The 22,029-nt window shown below is 44.2% G+C and overlaps 1 protein-coding gene across 11 annotated transcripts in view; it reads left to right on the top strand.

The window, feature by feature from the left end:
* Positions 1 to 22,029, top strand: part of LOC132884962 (probable ubiquitin carboxyl-terminal hydrolase FAF-X) — a 289,340-nt gene that overhangs the window by 190,133 nt on the left and 77,178 nt on the right. For 10 of the 11 annotated variants that reach the window (XM_060919101.1, XM_060919095.1, XM_060919100.1 and 7 more), the window contains 7 exons: positions 1,029 to 1,175; positions 1,304 to 1,450; positions 18,448 to 18,655; positions 18,905 to 19,125; positions 19,370 to 19,560; positions 19,655 to 19,828; positions 19,910 to 20,051. In XM_060919101.1, coding sequence (XP_060775084.1) covers positions 1,029 to 1,175; positions 1,304 to 1,450; positions 18,448 to 18,655; positions 18,905 to 19,125; positions 19,370 to 19,560; positions 19,655 to 19,828; positions 19,910 to 20,051 — 1,230 coding nt within the window. The remainder of the gene's footprint in view (positions 1 to 1,028; positions 1,176 to 1,303; positions 1,451 to 18,447; positions 18,656 to 18,904; positions 19,126 to 19,369; positions 19,561 to 19,654; positions 19,829 to 19,909; positions 20,052 to 22,029) is intronic. The other variant, XM_060919097.1, reaches the window with a different exon arrangement.

Raw genomic sequence — 22,029 nt, 5'->3', positions numbered from 1 at the left:
GATGTGTGCAAAGGTTTAGATATGGTCATCAATAGGGGGTGTTCAGTCCTTGTAGCTGTTTCTCAGGAACCAAACGTTCAGTTGGGCTGAAATGTAGTACGCGACACTGAACTGCTAATCTGTAACTAAATTTTTAATCATCACTGAATTACATCGCAAACATGACCATGCTTCAGCCAGTCAGAATTCAGCAAGCAGTTCACACAGCTAGTGTTAAGCTACCGTTCCAAAACTTGACTAGAAGGGCAGTCGGTAGAGTGCATACCTCCACCAAGCCACATATTCGGATTTGTATCAAAACCTGATCAATTGTTCCTTGGCCCATGGCCCACCTTTCCTCAAAACTTCATCAAAATCTGTTCACTACTTTTTGAGTTAGGACAGGATAAGCGGCTACAGATGATGGATGGATGGATGTTGGGAACAGACGAAAAAAAATCCTGGATCCACATACATATCTGGATCTTGAATCCACATGTATATGTGGATTTGCATCAAAATCTAAACAATTGTTCATTGGCCCATGGCCCACCTTTCCTGAGAATTTCATCAAAATCTAGAATGGGAGCAGACAAACAAACAAAAAAAGGCAAAACCATAACCTCCTCCAACAAAATTGGCTAAGGTAATACGTATTTTCATCAGTAGTCTTTTTATTGTCCTATCTATCCTGGCAAGAACTGGCCACTGGAGGCACTATTTGCGTGGAGTGCTTGGACTCTGCATATTCCTGCTTATGGCTATATTCTTTTTATTATTATTATGAGGAGGAGGAGTATATAGTAGTATAGCATTATTATTGTTAGTAGAAAGGATTATTATTATTATTATTATTATTATTATGGTAATACAATGCCTCCATAAACCCAATATTTTGGACCACTGAAGCAATCATCAATTTGATGGGAATTAAAATTCAATAGGCAGTACATAAAGTGAGAATTTTTTACAACTAACTTGTGTTTAATGTGTAGAGGTGAAGAAAATCTGTGTTCTCATACGGTTTTGCATGTTTCTTTTGTCTCTAGAGCACTGCAAAGGAAAGGGCAAAGCATGCTGGTGATTATTTCACCCTCTTGAGGCACTTACTTAACTATGCATACAATAGCAACATAAACCTGCCTAATGCAGAAGTCCTGCTTAACAACGAAATTGACTGGTTGAAAAGAATCAAGGTAAGTTCACTTGCTTTCAAATGTTGATTGCTCATACACTGAGCACATGTAGCATAAGAACTGTTTCCAAGGATCTTTTACTGTTTGCTGTTCATACTTATTAAATTTAAAGTTTATACCTTGACTAGGATGAAGTAAAGGGAACAGGAGAGACTGGCATGGAAGAGACCATTCTTGAAGGTCACCTGGGAGTCACCAAGGAGCTTTTAGCCTTCCAGACACCTGAGAAAAAATTCTGCATTGGCTGTGAAAAGGGTGGGGCCAACCTTATTAAGGTATTATGTTTTATCATTATTATATGTTCTGTCAATGCCAAAGCAATGTTTTAGTTCTCACACACACACACACACACACACACACACTGTTTTTATTAACCCTCTGGGGTCTGAGGGTATTTTCTGGCACTCGAATGATTTTGGCATGCTCTGATTTTGTCAATTTCAACAAATCTAAGCAGTATTTTCAAAGTCATATAACTTTTTTTGTATTCAGCACAAGTTCAGCTACAATATCATCCATGTAGTATGTATGTCATGATTGCACTTAAAAAAACATAAACAAAGATGTTGTAAAAAAACAGTTTTAGAACTATGTTGGAATGTGTGAAAAAAACATGACCTTAGCCATTGTGATGAACTGGTTTGGTCACTTGAGGTGATTCTGTTCAGTCTTAGGAATGTATCAAGCACAAAAACTTAAATCCGTTCCATTGATTTGGACAATTAACTGGCCATCAAAAAATTTATGTCCTTTTGTTTTGGGAGAAAGGGTTGGCAGTGGGAGGGGTATTCAATAAGTAGAGTAAAAAAAAAAATTTCCATTCTATTCAATGAGGAGAGTGAAACCCCTTCCCACTGCCAACTCTTAATCCCATCAGGTCAAGTCACAATGGGTAAGGTAATATTTTTTCACACATTCCAACACAGTTCTAAAACTGCATTTTACAACAGCTTCATTTATCTGGTATTTGACTTTTATTTTGGTATTTGACTCTTTTCAGTGTCTTGAAATTAACTCTTGTACTATGTTACTCTGTTCAGAGCCACAACCAACTCTGTTACACAATTACTCTAATTTTGCTCCCACTCCAGTTTTACTCTCTAAACTCAAAATCGATCAAAATTAACTATTTTTGAGGAAAATACTTTTAACTCTGGAAAATTACTATGTCATTTTTCCTGTGCATGCACTACAGCGCACGCATATCAACCGATATGCTCATCAGAAATAGAAGAAATATTTACACTTACTCGAGTTGATCTTTGGCTGGATCAAGTCGAAATAAAAAAGGGGAAAAAAAAAAGGCACCGCTCATCACCAGTGTTGCAGCTCTCAAGATTGAATTGAATCGCTATCCTGAATCATGAATCGAATCGCTGTCCTGAATCATCCGAAGCACATAAAATCCGTGTGCCATCTCGCAACAAGTTTTACCTCCAGATAGCCTAAACTATGTCTGACAGATTTTATCTTGTTTACGTCGGGCGTTCCCACCGCGAAAGAGAAACCAGTCGAAACCGAAAGACTGAAAGTGATTATCATGCTGTTATCATGTGAATAGTCCTTCATGAATGTGCAAGTGGGCGCTCGGCACTCTGACTCCGGTGTGACTGAGTAAGGTGACAAGTTTTATTACCTCCGCCAAGGAGGTTATGTTTTCGGTAGCGTTGGTTTGTTTGTTTGTTTGTTGGTTGGTTGGTTGGTTTGTCTGTTAGCAACATTACGGAAAAAGTAATGAAAGGATTGCTCTGAAATTTTTTCCAGAGGTGTGACTGGGCACAAGTAACAATCCATTAAATTTTGGCGGTGATCCGGATTACCTTCTGGATCCTGGATTTTTTTAAAGGATTCTTGGCGGAGGTCTGTGCTCTCTGAGTGCTTTTCTAGTGTTTCATCTAATTTAGGTCATTTAAAAACTCTAGTATTATTTGGCTGTGGGCACATAGGAAAGTGTAAAGTATCAATATGTTTATCATACTTGTATGATAAACTCAAAGATATTTATCTAAGTACATGACCTACTCATTCTAAACCTGTCAAGCTTCGCCAGCGAAGCTCTTGATCCCAGAGCGTTAATTAAAAGACACTTCATGTCTTAAAATAATAATGGACCGTTGTTCCTCTTTACTTAGTGGTGTGGTTCTTGACATAATATGAATGACTACAGTTGTGGAATAGGGCTATTTACTGTATTTTTATTATTTACTATTTACTGTTTGATCTCAAACACTAAGAAGGCAAGAAATTCCACTAAATAACTTTTGACAAGGCAGACCTCTTAATTGAAAAGCATTCCAGGTGACTACCTCTTGAAGCTGGTTAAAATAATGCCAATAGTGTGCAAAGCGTCATCAAGGTAAACAGTGGCAACTCTGAAGAATCTAAAATATGAAACATTTGGTTTTTTAACATTTTTTTACAACTTAATTCCATATATTTTCCGTATGTTGTTTCATAATTTTGGTGTTTTCAGTATTTGTTCTACAATGTAGAAAATGGTCGAAATACAGAAATGTATTACAACCTCAAATCAAAAAATTGTTTGGACGGTATGTTGAAATTAAAACTGAAAACAATGATTTGTAAATCATCTTTGACCTGTATTGCACTCAAAGCAATACAACAGCACATTTATTTGATGTTTTACCTCATGAATTTTGTTTTTCAAATTAAACACATTTTGATTCTTGCAACACATTTCAAAAAAAGTTGGGAGGATTAAAGAATTTACCACACTTATGTTGCTATTCGTTCTCACAACACTTTAAAAGATGTTTTTCAGGACTGAAGGCACCAAGTGATGAAGCATTTCAGGTGTTATTTTGTCCCGTTGTTCCAGCAAACAGATCGTAATGTGAGCAACAGTACGGTGTCATCATTGTCACTTTTTTTTTGTTGTTTCAAAATTCACCACACATTATTGGGGACAGGCACTCTGTTCTTCCACAGACATGCCTTTATAATGTGTGCAGAATGTGATTTTATTTTGTCTTGGTGAAATATCCATGGAAAAGATGTCTTGAATGTTGCTCCATAATCTAGGTGTACTTTTCTGTATGAATGCTGCCATCACAGAAGTGTAAGTTACCTTTGCCAAGGGCACTGACACAACCCCATACCATGACAGACCCTGGCTTTTGGACGTGTTACTGGTAACAGTTGGGATGGTCCTTTTTGTAGTTTGTCCGGAACACCCGGTGTCCATTTCTTCCAAAAAGACCTGAAATACTGATTCATTTGACCACAATACATGATTCCACTGTATAATGGTCCATCCCAGATGCCTGCAAGCCCAGTGAATTAGACAGTGCTTCTGGATACAGTTAAAGTGCTAATGACACGTTTTTGACATCTTTGGCGATGTTTTATAACATAAAAAGTAATTCCCGATGATCCATATATTAATTCACGAAGGCGCCTATTTTACAAGTTATGATAAACGCGGCTATTTGGGCAAATTTGACGGAGGAGGAGGAGGAGCTATATGACGTCAGCGAAAGAACCTTCCTCCTAACTTACCAGTTTATTGTTGATGCAGCAGGTGTTCAGTTTGTCATTATTAGTATTATTATTATACATTATATATATATATATATATATATATATATATATATATATATATATATATATATATATATAAAATATGTTGCCAGATACTGCTGACGTTTTCCAGCCCAAAATATGTTCAAAACCCACCAAAATGCACATGAAACCGCTCAACTGGGCGGGAAAAATCCCAATCTGGCAACACTGCCAGTATTCCGGAGGGGGTCTAGTAGTAGCTATGCCGGATCCAAAGACAGTCCTCCTGTCAGAACATGTGTTGTGAAACGACATAAGATAAAGGTACGTAGAGCTATAGATTCTACATGATAATCATAAATGTAATCATAAAGTCGGCGTGATATCAGTCATGTATTTGCTTGTGAAAGCTTGCGGCTTTCATGTAACTGCCGCCTAGCAACGAGAGGCAAAGGGTAAAGAGGGTAGGCTATCATAGATTCTATTCGGAAGAGATCAACACAATTCTAGACTCCCAGAAGAGGAAGAGCTAGCACTAGAGAGTTCACCGGCGTTTTCATGCGCCATTTCCATTGAGTAGAACCAGAGTAGAACCATAGGATGTCTATGAGTAGAACAGCCAGTGAACCGCAGCGTGTTCTCCCGCTGACGTCACAACATGGCCGCGAGCCACGGACCCAGTTTTCTTGCGCTGTGCAATTAAAAGTTGGATATTTGCGTAACAACAGCTTCTTTTCACGTAATTATAACAGAAATCTAACATGTTTGCCATGTTGTATAGTTTATTTAAGAAATTGCATAGAGTCATGTTTGTGTCATCAGCCCTTTAACGTCAGGCTTCCTTTTTGCACAGTAAAGTTTTAACTGGCATTTGTGGATGTAACTGTGCTCGGCAAAAGTTTGCCAAAGTAATCCCAAGCCCATGTGGTTATATCAGCTGTAGATGAATGACTGTTGTTTATGCAGTGCCGTCTGAGGCATCGGAGATCACAGGTGTTCAGCTTAGGCTTGCACCCTTGCCCTTTATGCACCAAAATTCCTCCAGATTCCTTGAATCATTTAATGATATTATGGCACCATTGAGGGTGAAATATCCAAATCCATTTCTATCTTTGTTTGATGAACATTGCTTTTAAACATTTCAATATTTTTTTCATGCATTTATTGACAAACTGGAGATCTTTGTCCCGTCTTTGCTCCTCAAAGACTAGGCCTTTCCTGATTTTGTACTGAATCTTGATTACAGTCACCTGTTGACATTACCTGTTTCAAATCTCATCATTATTTAATTGTTTTACCTCATTGCCCCATCCCCTTTTTTAGAATGTGTTGCAGGCCTGAAATGCAGGAATGGATGTATATTAACATATGAAATGAACTTGACCAGGCAAAACAATATTTTGGGTTCATACTGTCTGCAGTGAAATGCAAGTCAAAGTAAATTTAGAAATCACTGTAGGGCTGTGCGATATATCGAATATACTCGATATATCTCCGAAAATTCTGTGTGTATTGTATTGCCCCTTTGTTGCAATTTTCAAGATTGTTTTTGCAGTTTGTGCTACATCTTTGTTGAATAAAAATAGTCTTATTTCAATTCAATTGTGATTAATCACTAACATGAACATTTAAAATGTGTTGTTAAAAACCACCTGTAAAGTTAACCAAGAATATTATATAATCTGCAGGGATTGTAGTGAAAACAGTAAAGAGTAAAAGTTAGATTTCATGGGGTCCTTTAGAGGAGATTTAAATATATCGAGATATATATCATATATCGTGAAATGGAGAAAATGTATCGGGATATTCATTTTTTCCCATATCACACAGCCCTAAATCACTGCTTTCCTTTTTTTTTTTTTCAAATTTGATATTATTTACATACTCATTTTCAGGAACTCTGAGCTCATTTTCTCACGATCTAAGATGCCATTGGATTGTCCATCCATCTGCTGGTCCTTCAGTAGGAAGTTCTTTATGTGGACTTGTCTTTGATAACCATGGATAACCTAACTATATTTTGGTATTGATCTAAATATGGTCAAGGTATATTTTAAGGGTATTGTGAAGCAATATTAAAAAGGGCAGGACTAGACTGGGCAGTGGAGGCATCCCTATCAACAGTGTTGGTAGCAACTTCTAATTGTAGTAGTAGTAATAATAATAATAATAATAATGTTTTTGGTATGTTTTTGTACTTTTTTCATGTTTCTTTCTGCACTAGTCTCAGTCAGAAGTGTGCACCTCGGGATGTACTACTCGTGAGACTGTGCATTTGTATTTTTCTCTTTTTCTTTCTGGGGCTATTTAAATCGGCATCAGCGGACCCTTTCAGCCACGGCTCCATTGTTTACACTCGGGAGCAGCTGTTAGCACTGCGCAACACCAAGGTACTCCCTGTGGAAAGACCGGTGATCCCCGTGGAATTAAAGAGAAGGAGAAGGGGATGCAGAGCTGGAATGAAGTGCCAGGAGAAGAAAAGATGGTATAAACCATGTATACCGTCTGTCATCATGGGAAACGTAAGATCTCTCCCTAATAAGATGGATGAGCTAACGGCGCTAACCAGGCTGCAGAGGGAGTACCGGGAGTGTAGCCTTATGTGCTTCACAGAGACTTGGCTGAATGAACTCTCACCGGACTCGCACGTCACTCTGGACGGATTTCAACTTGTGAGAGCGGACAGGAAAGCCAAGGAGAGCGGTAAGAGGAAAGAAGGGGGTATAGCGATGTTTGTGAAGGACAGATGGTGTAACCCGGGGCACATTAGGGTAAAGGAGCAGTACTGCAGTAAAAACATTGAACTGCTAGCGGTTAGCATTCGGCCATATTACCTCCTGAGGGAATTCTCGCACGTTATCGCGATAACTGTGTACATCCCCCCAGCGGCCGATGCTGCTGCAGCCTGTGAGCTCTTACACACTACAGTGTCAAAGCTTCAGACATCGCACCCCCAGTCCCTGCTACTAATCTCCGGTGACTTCAATCATGCTTCCCTGTCCTCCACTCTCCCAACCTTCACTCAGTATGTGAAATGCCACACCAGAGACAAGAGGACTTTGGATTTAATGTATGTGAACACCAAGGACGCATATAGTTCATCACCCCTCCCCCCGCTGGGCCGTTCTGACCACAATCTGGTTCACTTGTCCCCAACATGCATACCTATGGTGAATAAACAACCACCCGCCAAGAGGTATATAAGGAGCTGGTCTGAGGAGACCAGTATGGCACTGAGGGACTGCTTTGACACCACGGACTGGGATGTGTTGTGTGAACCTCACGGGGATGACATTGATAGCCTGACAACCTGCATCACGGATTACATTAATTTCTGTGTTGAAAACACTGTGCCAGTCAGGAAGGTACAGTGTTTTCCCAACAATAAACCCTGGGTGACCTCTGAACTAAAAGCCCTATTAAACGAGAAGAAGAGGGTTTTTAAATCTGGCAACAAGGAGGAGATGAGGAGAGTGCAGAGGGAGCTGAAGAGGGGGATAAGGAGAGGCAAGGACAGTGTGGCAGCAGGGGCGTGGTCAAGCATCAGTCTGTGAATGGAGGGCAGAGTCAGGGAAGGTAAGTGGCGGAATCACTGCACCTGACGGGAATTAACCTGTGTTTGTGTGTCTTCCCCAGTGACCGCGCCCTATAAGAGGAGAGGGAGAGAGGAGGAAGGGAGTTTTCTCCCCAACCTGGATACTTGTGTATGTGCGTGTGTGTATAGTTGAAAGCTGGAAAGCTAATAAAAGAGTCTTTTGAGAACTCAGTTCTGGCCTGCCGTGCTTCTGTGCTCCACCCACCTAGAACACTTGTTACAATGGTGCCGAAACCCGGGACGGAGCGCAGGAGAGAACAGCCCCATGGAGTCCTCCCCCTTGAAGGACTTGATCCATGCCCTCGCCACAGCCCAACAGAGCCAGCACCAGGTGCTGGTCGCCCTCCGGAAAGAACAGGAGCAAAGATTCGAGGCCCTGGTGTTGGTGCAGCAGGAAGATCGCCAGGTGTTCCGGCACCTCCTCGCATCGGCAGGGTCCACCACCTCCACCGCCGCGGGCCCTCCCCACCTCACCCTTACGAAGATGGGCCCACACGACGACCCCGAGGCCTTCCTCGCTCTTTTTGAGCAGGCAGCAGAGGCATGGGGTTGGCCGGTGGAATAGCACGTGGCGCGCCTCCTCCCCCTGCTCACGGGCGAGGCGCAGCTGGCCGCGCTACAGCTCCCCGCCGACAGCCGGCTGGTCTACGCGGACCTCCGCAGGGCCGTCCTCCAGCGCGTGGGTCGCACTCCGGAGCAGCAGTGGCAGCGCTTCTGTGCTCTGCGCCTGGAGGAGGTCAGCCGGCCGTTCGCATTTGGCCAGCAACTCCCGGACGCCTGCCGCCGGTGGCTGAGGGCCTACAACCGCGACACCGAAGAAATCATTGATCTGGTGGTGCTGGAGCAGTTCATCGCTCGACTTCCGGAAGGAACCGCGGAGTGGGTCCAGTGCCATCGCCCAGTGTCGCTGGATCAGGCCATTGAGCTGGTGGAGGACCATATGGCGGCCATTCCAACGGCAGGACAGCATGTCTCCCCCTCTCCCCTCCCCCCCCCTTCTGTTCCTCGCCCTTGCCTCATTTCCCCACCGCGGAGGCGGGGGCCAGCTCCACCTCAGCCGGCCCACCGTACCCACGGTGTCCTACCATTTCCTACTTCTGTGTCTTCCCCCCTCCCCAGGTGAGTGATATCCGGAACACCGGTGCAGAGAGAGAGCCTGGGCTGGTGTGCTGGCGCTGCAGGGAGCCGGGCCACCTCCAGCATCAGTGCTCGCCAATGGAGGTGGGCACGGTGGTCCGGATCCCCGACGCGCCAGGAACTGCCCTCGATCGGGCCAGAGCGTATCGCGTACCGGCGAGTATCCAAAGGGATACGTATCGGGCTTTGGTGGACTCCAGCTGTAATCAGACCTCAATCCACCAAAGCCTGGTGCAAGATGAGGCATTGGGAAGAGCACAGTTGGTGAAGGTGTTGTGTGTGCACGGGGATGTTCACAACTACCCTTTAGTGTCTATCCACATTCTGTTTCAAGGGGAGAAATTTAGAGTACAGGCAGCGGTTAATCCTCGCCTTACCCACTCCTATAATTTTGGGGACTGATTGGCCGGGATTTCGGGATTTAATGACGCACTTAGTGAAGAGTGGGTCCTGCTGTAGTTCAGCAGGGGGAGGTCCCAGTGTGGCATTGGCGGGAGCAGCTGTCACAGAGCCGTCTACGTCATCACCGCATCAGAGTGAGGAGCAGCAGGCTCCCCCTCCCTCTTTCGGGGAATCCCTCATGGATTTCCCGTTAGATCAATCGCGAGACGAGTCTCTGCAGCATGCGTTTGACCAAGTGAGAGTAATCGATGGTCAAACGCTCCAGCCAAATGCCACCCTGTCCTTCCCCTATTTTTCCATTATTAAGGATAGGTTATACCGAGTGATGCAGAACACTCAGACTAAGGAACAAGTAACCCAACTTTTGATCCCAAAGAGCCGCCAGGAATTGGTATTCCAGGCGGCTCATTTTAATCCCATGGCTGGACACTTAGGGCAGGATAAGACACTAGCCTGAAATAATGGCCCGGTTCTATTGGCCAGGGATTCGCGGCGATGTCTGTAGGTGGTGTACGGCATGCCGCAAATGCCATTTAGTAAATCGAGCGGCCATCCCAAAAGCGCCTTTGCGCCCTCTACCATTAATCGAGACCCCGTTCGAAAGAATTGGGATGGATCTCGTCAGGCCATTAGATCGGTCAACACGAGGGTATCGCTTTATTTTAGTTCTGGTGGATTATGCAATGCGATATCCGGAAGCAGTGCCACTTCGCAATACCTCCACACGTAGTATTGCGGAAGCACTCTTCCATGTCATCTCCCGAGTCGGAATCCCCAAAGAGATCCTGACTGATCAAGGCACTACGTTTATGTCACGCGAACTGAATGGGTTATTGGGAATCAAGCCGATCCGCACCCATAAACGGACGGCTTAGTCAAACGATTTAATCGCACCCTCAAAAACATAATTAAAAAAATTTGTAAGCGAAGACTCACGTAACTGGGATAAATGGCTCGAGCCCTTGCTTTTCGCAATGCGAGAGGTCCCACAAGCCTCCACGGGGTTCTCCCCGTTCTAATTATTGTATGAGCGTAAGCCGCGTGGCATCCGGGATGTGCTGCGGGAAAATTGGGAGGAGGGACCTTCCCTGAGCAAAAATGAAATTCAATACGTTATTGACCTGTGCACAAAACTCCACACACTCGCACACCTAACCCAGGAGAATTTGCGGCAGGCTCAAGAACGTCAAGTCCGCCTGTACAACAGGGGCACGCGCCTTAGGGAATTCACACCGGGAGACAAAGTACTCGTGTTATTGCCCACCCTTTGAGGTCATACGGTGAGTCGGGGATGTCGACTATGAGGTGAGGCAAACGGACAGGGGTGGGGCGTTACAGGTATACCACCTCAATCTGTTAAAACGTTGGAGCGAGGAGGTCCCCGTGGCGCTGGTGTCGGTAGTTCCAGAGAAGGCGGAGCTGGGGCCGGAGGTTCAAAATGGAAAATTGGCATCACCCACCGCTCCGGTCCCCTGTGGAGCCCACTTCTCCCCGACCCAGCTCACAGAGGTCGCCCGTTGCAAGCAGAATTTTCTGACGTGTTCTCGCCCCTGCCTGGCCACACCCACCTTATAGAACACCACATTGAGACGCCCCCAGGGGTGGTAGTGCACAGCCGCTCTTACAGACTGCCCGAATACAAGAAAAAGGTGGTTCAGGAAGAACTCAAGGCCATGCTCGAAATGGGCATTGTCGAGGAGTCCCACAGTGACTGGAGCAGTCCGGTGGTCTTGGTTCCCAAGGCCAACGGGTCAGTCCGGTTCTGTGTGGACTATAGAAAAGTCAACGCGGTGTCTAAATTTGATGCGTACCCAATGCCTCTTATTGACGAGTTGCTCGATCGACTAGGCACGGCTCATTTTTATTCGACACTGGATTTGACAAAGGGAGAGCTTCCTGAAGTATAGAAAAGCTCTTAGTGCTGCGAGATCAACATATCTCTCCTCCCTAATAGAAGATAACAAAAATAATCCTAGATTCCTATTTAATACTGTAGCAAAATTAACCAGGAATAAGTCCACTATAGACAGATGCACACCTGCAGTATGTAGTAGCAACGACTTCATGAATTTTTTAATGACAAAATTGAGAATATCCGACAAAAAATTCAAACTACTAATTTAAGGTTAGACAATGAAAGTGACCTTGTAGTTAACAATATAACTGTATCAGGTCATCAGTTAGAATGTTTTACTCCCCTAAAAGAAACTGAATTACTTTCATTAATCTCTACATCAAAAGCCTCAACTTGCGTACTAGATCCCTTACCGACACATCTATTCAAACAGATAATGCCTGGAGTAATTGAACCGCTTCTAAAAATAATAAATTCTTCTCTTATGATTGGCTATGTACCCAAATCCTTTAAACTAGCAGTTATCAAACCCCTGATTAAAAAACCTGACCTTGATCCCTGTCAGCTGTCCAATTATCGGCCAATATCAAACCTCCCCTTTATCTCCAAGATCCTTGAAAAAGCTGTGGCACAGCAGTTATGCTCATATTTACATAGGAATAACATCCATGAAATGTATCAGTCAGGATTTAGACCTCATCATAGCACAGAGACAGCACTGGTTAAAGTAGTAAACGACCTACTGTTGGCGTCTGATCAGGGCTGTGTCTCGCTACTTGTGTTGCTTGACCTTAGTGCAGCATTTGATACCATTGATCATTCCATTCTTCTGGATAGACTAGAAAATGTTGTGGGAGTTAAGGGAATGGCCCTCTCCTGGCTCAGGTCTTATCTAACGGATCGTTATCAGTATGTTGATATAAATGGTGATATTTCTAGACGTACCGAGGTAAAGTTTGGTGTTCCACAAGGTTCTGTCTTGGGTCCACTGCTTTTTTCTCTATATATGTTACCTCTGGGCGATATTATTCGTAAACATTGTATTAGTTTCCACTGTTATGCTGATGACACACAGTTGTATGTCTCTGCAAAACCTGATGAGAGACACCAGCTTAATAAAATTGAGGAATGTGTTAAGGACATTAGACACTGGATGCTTATAAATTTCCTTCTGCTTAACTCTGACAAGACTGAAGTACTTGTGCTAGGACCACATACAGCTAGAAGTAAGTTTTCTGATTACACAGTAACTCTGGATGGCCTTTCTGTTTCTTCACGTGCAGCAGTAAAAGACCTCGGAGTGATTATTGACCCCAGTCTTTCATTCGAAACTCACATTGATAACATCACCCGGATAGCTTTCTTTCATCTCAGAAATATTGCAAAGATAAGAAATTTAATGTCATTGCATGATGCAGAAAAACTAGTCCATGCTTTCGTTACCTCCAGGTTGGATTATTGTAATGCCTTACTGTCTGGATGTTCCAATAAGTGCATAAACAAGCTCCAGTTAGTTCAAAATGCCGCAGCAAGAGTCCTTACTAGAACTAGAAAATATGACCACATCACGCCTGTCTTATCCACACTGCATTGGCTCCCAATCAAATTTCGTATTGATTATAAAATACTACTATTGACCTTTAAAGCACTGAATGGTCTCGCACCACAGTACCTGAGTGAACTTCTGCTCCTCTATGACCCGCCACGCCTACTTAGATCAAAAGGTGCAGGCTATCTGCTGGTACCTCGTATAGTGAAGGCTACATCAGGGGGCAGAGCCTTTTCTTACAAAGCCCCACTGTTATGGAACAGCCTTCCAAGTAATGTTCGGGAATCAGACACAGTCTCAGCATTTAAGTCTAGGCTAAAAACATATCTGTTTAGTCAAGCCTTTTGTTAATGGTGTTTGAGGTAAAGGAGTAGATCTGGAGGGTCCTCAGACATAGAGTGTTTTGGTAAACTGGGATGTATGGATGCTGTCAGTCCCCACTCGCTTGCTCACTCGAGTTTGTTGACGGTGCAGTGGCTGGCTGCTTTATGTCCCGGGGCTCCCTCATGCCTGTGTTACCTTCTGGCTCTCTCCTTTTAGTTATGCTGTCATAGTTAGTTGCCGGAGTCCCTGCTTGTACTCGGTGCAATATGTATACTGTTCCTACTTATTCAGGTGACATTGGGCATACCTAACCACCTGTGTTTTCTTTCTCTCTCCCCCCCCACTCCAAATCTGTCCCTCTGAGTTACATGGAGTCAACAGGAAATCTTTTGGTGGAGACGGTGGGGACCTCGACTGGCTATCGTAGCCTGCAGGGAATCGGCCGTCAGACATTCTGTCGCATGTCCCAGACCCGGTGAAATGTAACTGAATTGTCTTGGCCAGGCCTAAGGGTCCCATCTGCATCTCATCATTGCTGAGGAGTGTGCTCCCATCACCCAATCAAGCATCCAGCCAGAGCAGGTCATGATATATTTTTTTTACCATATTAACATGCCATTGTGTGTCATGCCTGATGTAAAGACTCTCGTCTCTGCGAGCCTACCACACAGATTTAATACTTGTCATTTTTAGGGCATACCTAACAACATGTTTTCTTTCCCCCCCCCCCCCCCCCCCCAATCTGTCCCTCTGAGTTACATGTTGATCCTGGGATTGAGATGCTGGCCTCTTCTGCCCCTCGGACCTGCTTGATCCATCCTGGTGCCCTGTGTCTGGTCGGAGTTTTATCGCCCCACTCCTGTGAAGGACGGCCCCATGAGGACAGTTGAGGGTTATACCTGTTAAAACTGTTAATATTATAGTCAGGCTGTCTGTTGTTGCCCAAATGAGGATGGGTTCCCTTTTGAGTCTGGTTCCTCTCGAGGTTTCTTCCTCATGTCGTCTGAGGGAGTTTTTCCTTGCCACCGTCGCCACAGGCTTGCTCATTGGGGATAGATTAGGGATAAAATTAGCTCATGTTTTAAGTCGTTCAAATTCTGTAAAGCTGCTTTGCGACAATGTTTATTGTTAAAAGCGCTGTACAAATAAACTTGATTTGATTTGATATTGGCAGATCCCCTTGACTCCACTATCCCGTGAGAAAACAGCCTTTTCCACACCGTTTGGCTTACACCAGTTTGTCACACTTCCGTTTGGGCTGTTTGGGGCGCCTGCTACATTCCAGCGGCTTATGGATAGGGTCCTCCGCCCCCACGCCACCTATGCGGATGCATACCTAGATGACATTATTTATAGCAATGACTGGCCGCGGCACCTGAAACACCTGAGGGCCGTCCTGGGGTCGCTGAGGCGAGCGGGGCTCACAGTCAACCCGAAGAGGTGTGCGATTGGGCAGGTGGAAGTACAGTATCTGGGCTTCTACTTGGGCAATGGGCAGGTGCGTCCCCAAATCAATAAGACAGCAGCGATTGCGGACTGCCCGAGACCCAAGACCAAAAAGGGGGTGAGGCAGTTCCTGGGGCTGGCTGGCTACGATCGTAGGTTTATACTTAATTATTTGGACGTCACCAGCCCACTGACTGATCTCACTAAAAAGGGGGCACCAGATCCGGTCCAGTGGACGGAGCAATGCCAGCGGGCTTTTTCTAAGGTAAAGGCTGCACTGTGGGGGGCCACTGTTACACTCCCCTGACTTTTCTCTCCCCTTTGTTTTACAGACGGACGCATCGGACAGAGGGCTGGGGGCTGTTCTGTCCCAGGAGGGGGAGGACCATCCAGTGCTGTACATCAGCCGCAAGCTGTCAGTGCGCGAGGGCAGGTACAGCACCATAGAGAAGGAATGCCTCGCCATCAAGTGGGCAGTCCTCGCCCTCCGCTACTATCTGCTGGGGCGCCCTTTCACCCTCTGGTCGGACCACGCGCCCCTGCAGTGACTCCACCGCATGAAGTATGCCAACGCGCAGATCACCCGTTGGTATCTGACACTCCAGCTGTTTAAGTTCGAGGTGGTCCACAGGCCGGGGGCGCAGATGGTTATGCTGGACTTCCTCTCCTGTCAAGGGGGGGTGGTGAGTCGGCAGCAGGACGGACAGCTGCCCGGTCTGAGTCAGGCGGCGGGGGTATGTGGCAGCGGGGGCGTGGTCAAGCCGCGGTCTGTGAATGGAGGGTGGAGTCAGGGAAGGTAAGTAGTGGAATCACTGCACCTGACGGGAATTAACCTGTGTTTGTGTGTCTTCCCCAGTGACCGCGCCCTATAAGAGGCGAGGGAGAGCGGAGGAAGGGAGTTTTCTCCCCAACCTGGATACTTGTGTGCATGCGTGTCTGTATAGTTGAAAGCTGAAAAGCTAATAAAAGAGTCTTTTGAGAACTCAGTTCTGGCCTGCCGTGCTTCTGTGCTCCACCCACCTAGAACACTTGTTACAGACAGCGACAGGAGGAAGCTGGAGGAGCGCCTCAAGGGGAGCAACACCGGAGAGGTATGGAGAGGCCTGAAAACCATCTCTGGCCACACAAAGGACACTGGGAGGGGCCCTGTATCTGGGGGTCAAGACTGGGCAAATGAGTTGAGTCTCTTTTTCAACAGATTTGACTGTGCCACCCCACCCTCCCCCACTCACCATTGTCCAGACCGGTCTGTGATATCACTCCACCCCCCCACCCACCCCCCACCCCCAATAATACCTCTGACACCAACAGCTCCCTCCTCACACCACATCACCCCCCTCCGATCCCTGCCAGACCAATCCACACACTCCACCCCCAACCTCACTCTACAGGACTCACACCTCGGCTACACCCCTCGCCTCTCCATAACAGCTGATCAGGTGTTGAAGGAACTGAGGAGGATCAAGACGAGGAAAGCTGCTGGCCCTGATTACCATCAACTCCAGACTGCTTAAGGACTGCAGATCAGCTCTGTTGGATTCTTCTGTACATTTTCAACCTGAGCCTCAGTCTGGAGAAAGTTCCACTTCTGTGGAAAACATCATGTGTGGTTCCAGTTCCCAAGACTGCGCACCCCAGGGAGCTCAATCACTTTCGGCCAGTAGCTTTAATGTCTCACCTAATGAAGATCATGGAGAGGATTGTTCTCTCCCACCTCCGACACCTGGTGAACAGCGAGATGGACCCCCTGCAGTTTGCATATCGACCGGGCATTGGTGTGGATGACGCTGTCATTTACCTGCTACACCAGTCACTTTTGCACTTGGAGGGCACTGTGAGAATCATGTTCTTTGACTTCTCCAGTGCTTTCAACACAATCCAGCCATCACTGCTTAAGGGGAAGCTGGAGGGAGCTGGTGTTGACTGCCACCTGGCTGCATGGATCATCGACTACCTCATTAACAGACCGCAGTATGTGAGGCTCCGCGACTGTGTCTGATGTGGTAGTCTGCAGCACAGGGGCTCCACAGGGTACAGTGCTCTCTCCTTTCCTTTTTACACTTTACTCATCTGACTTCAGCTACAACACGGACAGCTGCCACCTCCAGAAGTTCTCAGATGATACAGCCATCGTTGGATGTGTGTCAGAGGGGGACGTTCTGGAGTACAGAGAGGTCATCACCAACTTTGTCGCCTGGTGTGAACTGAACCACCTGCGCATCAACGCCAGCAAGACAAAGGAGGTGGTGATCGATTTCAGAAGGACGGGTCCTCAAATTGCACCAGTGAACATCCAGGGTTTGGACATTGAGATCATGGAGGAGTACAAATACCTGGGTGTTCACCTTAACAACAAACTGGACTGGACTAACAACACAGATGTCCTGTACAAGAAGGGCCAAAGTCGTCTCCACCTGTTGAGAAGACTGAGGTCTTTTGGTGTGTGCAGGACACTGCTTAGGACTTTTTATGACTCTGTGGTAGCATCAGCGATTTTCTACGCTGTGGTCTGCTGGGGCTGTGGAAGTTCAGAGAGGGACAGGAAGAAACTTAATAAACTGGTCAGAAGGGCTGGCTCAGTCTTGGACTGTCCTCTGGACTCCATTGAGGGTGGTGGGTGAGAGGAGGATGTTAGCCAAGCTGACCTCAATCATGGATAACCCCTCTCACCCTCTACATGAGGCTGTGGGGGCTTTAAGCAGCTCTTTTAGTAGTAGACTGCTACACCCACGGTGTAAGAAGGAGAGATACCGCAGGTCATTCATACCTGCTGCTGTCAGACTGTATAACACCCACAACTTGTAACGTAGCACCAATAACCTGTTTGTCGTTATATTTGCACTACTTCACCACTACTACCTCTGCTGTCTCTCATCGATGCAATTATTATGTGCAATAATATAGGCCTTAAACTATTTTTATGCATACTTGTGTGTGTGTGTGTGTGTGTGTATATATACAGAGTCTACCTGTAATGTGCAGTTTTTCCGAGCCTCTCAATAAGGCAATTTTTCTATACTTTTTCATGGTAGATAATGCAAATAGCCCTTTGTATTTAATCCTTCGTTTGTCTAATTTTTATTTCAGTTTTATTTGTTATCTGACATTTTCTTGCTACTGTAACACATGAATTTCCCTGATGTGGGATGAATAAAGTGAATCTAATCTAATCTAATGTACACTTGGTTGTGCCAACAGAGCACACTACAGGTTCAAGAAAATTGAACTGAATTTAAATGAAAATATTGTAAAAACCAAACCAGTTTGTGATTATTTTAAAATTAGTTAATATCAGTGCTGTAGTGTACCTTCTGTTTAAATATATATATATATATATATATATATATATATATATATATATATATATATATATATATGGGCATATTGATCTTCTAGCAATTCCCATTTCTCTCTCTCTCTTTCTCCCACCCCACATTTGCAGGAGCTGATAGATGATTTCATCTTCCCAGCATCTAATGTATTCCTACAATATGTCAAGACTGGAGAGTTCCCTGCTGAGCAGGCAATCCCAGTTTGCAGCAGTCCTGCCTCCATTAATGCTGGCTTTGAACTGCTTGTGGCCCTTGCTGTGGGATGTGTACGCAATCTGAAGCAGATTGTTGACACTCTGACTGAAATGTACTACCAAGGCATGTAAGACTTTGAAGCATAAAATAATTTCTAGCATCAGTGTTGGAATGACTAGCAGTTGGATGAATAAATGCTCAATTCAGTATTTAACATTTATTGGCCAGTGTTTAAATTCACACATCTAACTGATATTAAGTACAAATTGAAAACTTGTATTTTACTTTTTGTAGATTCTGAAACTTGGTGTTAGTTTCTTGGTTAAATTCTTCATTGAATAATGTAAATAATAATAAAGCTTTCCTTTTCAGGCTGTGAGACTCTTACAGAGTGGGAATACCTCCCACCTGTGGGGCCGCGACCCACTAAAGGATTTGTAGGTCTGAAGAATGCTGGAGCCACATGCTATATGAACTCTGTGATCCAGCAGTTGTATATGATTCCCTCTATCCGAAATGGCATTCTAGCCATAGAGGGTGCTGGCAGTGATGTGGATGATGATATGTCTGGAGATGAAAAGCAGGACAGTGAGGTAAAAATCTGACATGTACAATGATTACCACTGTCCTTATTATTTTTAAATGTGTTTTATTTTATCGGGTAGCTTAATGTTATTGGAATTTTTTTAACACCCTGGACTGATTAAAGGCCTAATTTAATTTGGCTATCAAGGCATTTGGCAGATTATCATCTTGGCATGTTTTTTTTTTTTTTACCATCACCAAATTAAAGGTAGCAAACCCATTGTCCGAGCATAACCTATTACTGTGCTACAGAGTAATGTGGATCCCAGGGATGAAGTGTTCAATTATCACCAGCAATTTGATGACAAGCCTTCTCTCAATAAGGCTGAAGATCGCAAGGAGTACAATATTGGAGTGCTGCGCCACCTGCAAGTCATATTTGGCCACCTTGCTGCATCCCGGCTACAGTACTATGTACCTAGAGGATTCTGGAAACAGTTCAGGTAACGTCAGTAGAATATCCTTCTTTTTAAATTAGAGAGAATTGTGTTTTTTCAGTTGTACTCTGCTGTAAAAGAACAAAAAATTGGTTTACAGGTTATGGGGGGAGCCAGTCAATCTGAGGGAACAGCATGATGCTCTAGAGTTTTTTAACTCGCTAGTAGACAGCCTGGATGAAGCACTGAAGGCCCTTGGCCATCCCAGCATGCTGAGCAAAGTCCTGGGTGGCTCATTTGCAGACCAGAAAATCTGCCAGGGCTGTCCCCACAGGTAAGGGTAATGTCCATTTCCTATCTGTTTCATTCTGGAAGTTTTGTAAGGGATGAAACTGTCATATTAATGTTTTTGTAGATATGAGTGTGAAGAATCCTTCACAACACTGAATGTAGATATCAGAAACCATCAAAACCTCCTGGATTCCTTGGAACAGTATGTCAAAGGAGACCTGCTAGAAGGAGCCAATGCTTATCATTGTGAAAAGTGCAACAAGAAGGTACTCCAAAATGTGTTCACATTTGCACTTGGTTTTTAATTAAGTTGATATATTTGTGTTGTATCTGTTTTTATTAAGATGTGCATGTTAATGTATTAAGCATTTTTAAAATATAAAATGCCTTTATTCATTCAAGTTGTGTAGAAATAAGTGCAGAATTGAGGACACTGAATGATGTATACATCTGATTTGCATAAATATTCCATAATTAATGTGGGGTTTAGTAAGCTGATCAAAGGAAAAACATTCAGCACACTACAGTTAAATATCTGAGGAAAAAAAGTTAATGGAGATTGAAAGTAATGCATTTCAGTGAAACTGAGATTGATCTGCTGTGTCCCAGCTTGCTGAAAATAATAAAACTTCTTTTTTTTTTTTTTTAAATATTTCCAGAAATGGCTTAGAATTTAAGCACAAAATTAATGCTCGACATAAAACATCAACTGTTAACACACACAGCACTTTATTAGGGACACCTACAGTGGTGCTTGAAAGTTTGTGAACCCTTTAGAATTTTCTATATTTCTGCATAAATATGACGTAAAACAATATCAGATTTTCACACAAGTCCTAAAAGTAGATAAAGAGAACCCAGTTAAACAAATGAGACAAAAATATTATACTTGGTCATTTATGTATTGAGAAAAATGATTCAATATTACATATCTGTGAGTAGCAAAAGTATGTGAACCTTTGCTTTCAGTATCTGGTGTGACCCCCTTGTGCAGCAATAACTGCAACTAAACGTTTCCGGTAACTGTTGATCAGTCCTGCGCACCGGCTTGGAGGAATTTTAGCCCATTCCTCCGTACAGAACAGCTTCAACTCGGGGATGTTGGTGGGTTTCCTCACATGAACTGCTGGCTTCAGGTCTTTCCACAACATTTCGATTGGATTAAGGTCAGGACTTTGACTTGGCCATTCCAAAACATTAACTTTATTCTTCTTTAGCCATTCTTTGGTAGAACGACTTGTGTGCTTAGGGTCGTTGTCTTGCTGCATGACCCACCTTCTCTTGAGATTCAGTTCATGGACAGATGTCCTGACATTTTCCTTTAGAATTCGCTGGTATAATTCACAATTCATTGTTCCATCAATGATGGCAAGCCGTCCTGGCCCAGATGCAGCAAAACAGGCCCAAACCATGATACTACCACCACCATGTTTCACAGATGGGATAAGGTTCTTATGCTGGAATGCAGTGTTTTCCTTTCTCCAAACATAACGCTTCTCATTTAAACCAAAAAGTTCTATTTTGGTCTCATCTGTCCACAAAACATTTTTCTAATAGACTTCTGGCTTGTCCACGTGATCTTTAGCAAACTGCAGACGAGCAGCAATGTTACTTTTGGAGAGCGGTGGCTTTCTCCTTGCAACCCTGCCATGCACACCATTGTTGTTCAGTGTTCTCCTGATGGTGGACTCAGGAACATTAACATTAACCAATGTGAGAGAGGCCTTCAGTTGCTTACAAGTTACCCTGGGGTCCTTTGTGACCTTGCCGAGTATTACATGCCTTGCTCTTGGAGTGATCTTTGTTGGTCAACCACTCCTGGGGAGGGTAACAATGGTCTTGAATTTCCTCCATTTGTACACAATCTGTCTGACTGTGTATTGGTGGAGTCCAAACTCTTTAGAGATGGTTTTGTAACCTTTTCCAGCCTGATGAGCATCAACAACACTTTTTCTGAGGTCCTCAGGAATCTCCTTTGTTCGTGCCACGATACACTTCCACAACCATGTGTTGTGAAGATCAGACTTTGATAGATCCCTGTTCTTTCAATAAAACAAGGCGCCCACTCACACCTGATTGTCATCCCATTGATTTGAAAACACCTGACTCTAATTTCATTTTCAAATTAACTGCTAATCCTAGAGGTTCACATACTTTTGCCACTCACAGATATGTAATATTGGATCATTTTCCTCAATAAATAAATGACCAAGTATAATATTTTTGTATCATTTGTTTAACTGG

This window comes from Neoarius graeffei, chromosome 4 (genome assembly GCF_027579695.1).
Source record: "Neoarius graeffei isolate fNeoGra1 chromosome 4, fNeoGra1.pri, whole genome shotgun sequence".
NCBI lineage: Eukaryota > Metazoa > Chordata > Actinopteri > Siluriformes > Ariidae > Neoarius > Neoarius graeffei.
This window is presented reverse-complemented; position numbering and strand designations above follow the sequence as displayed.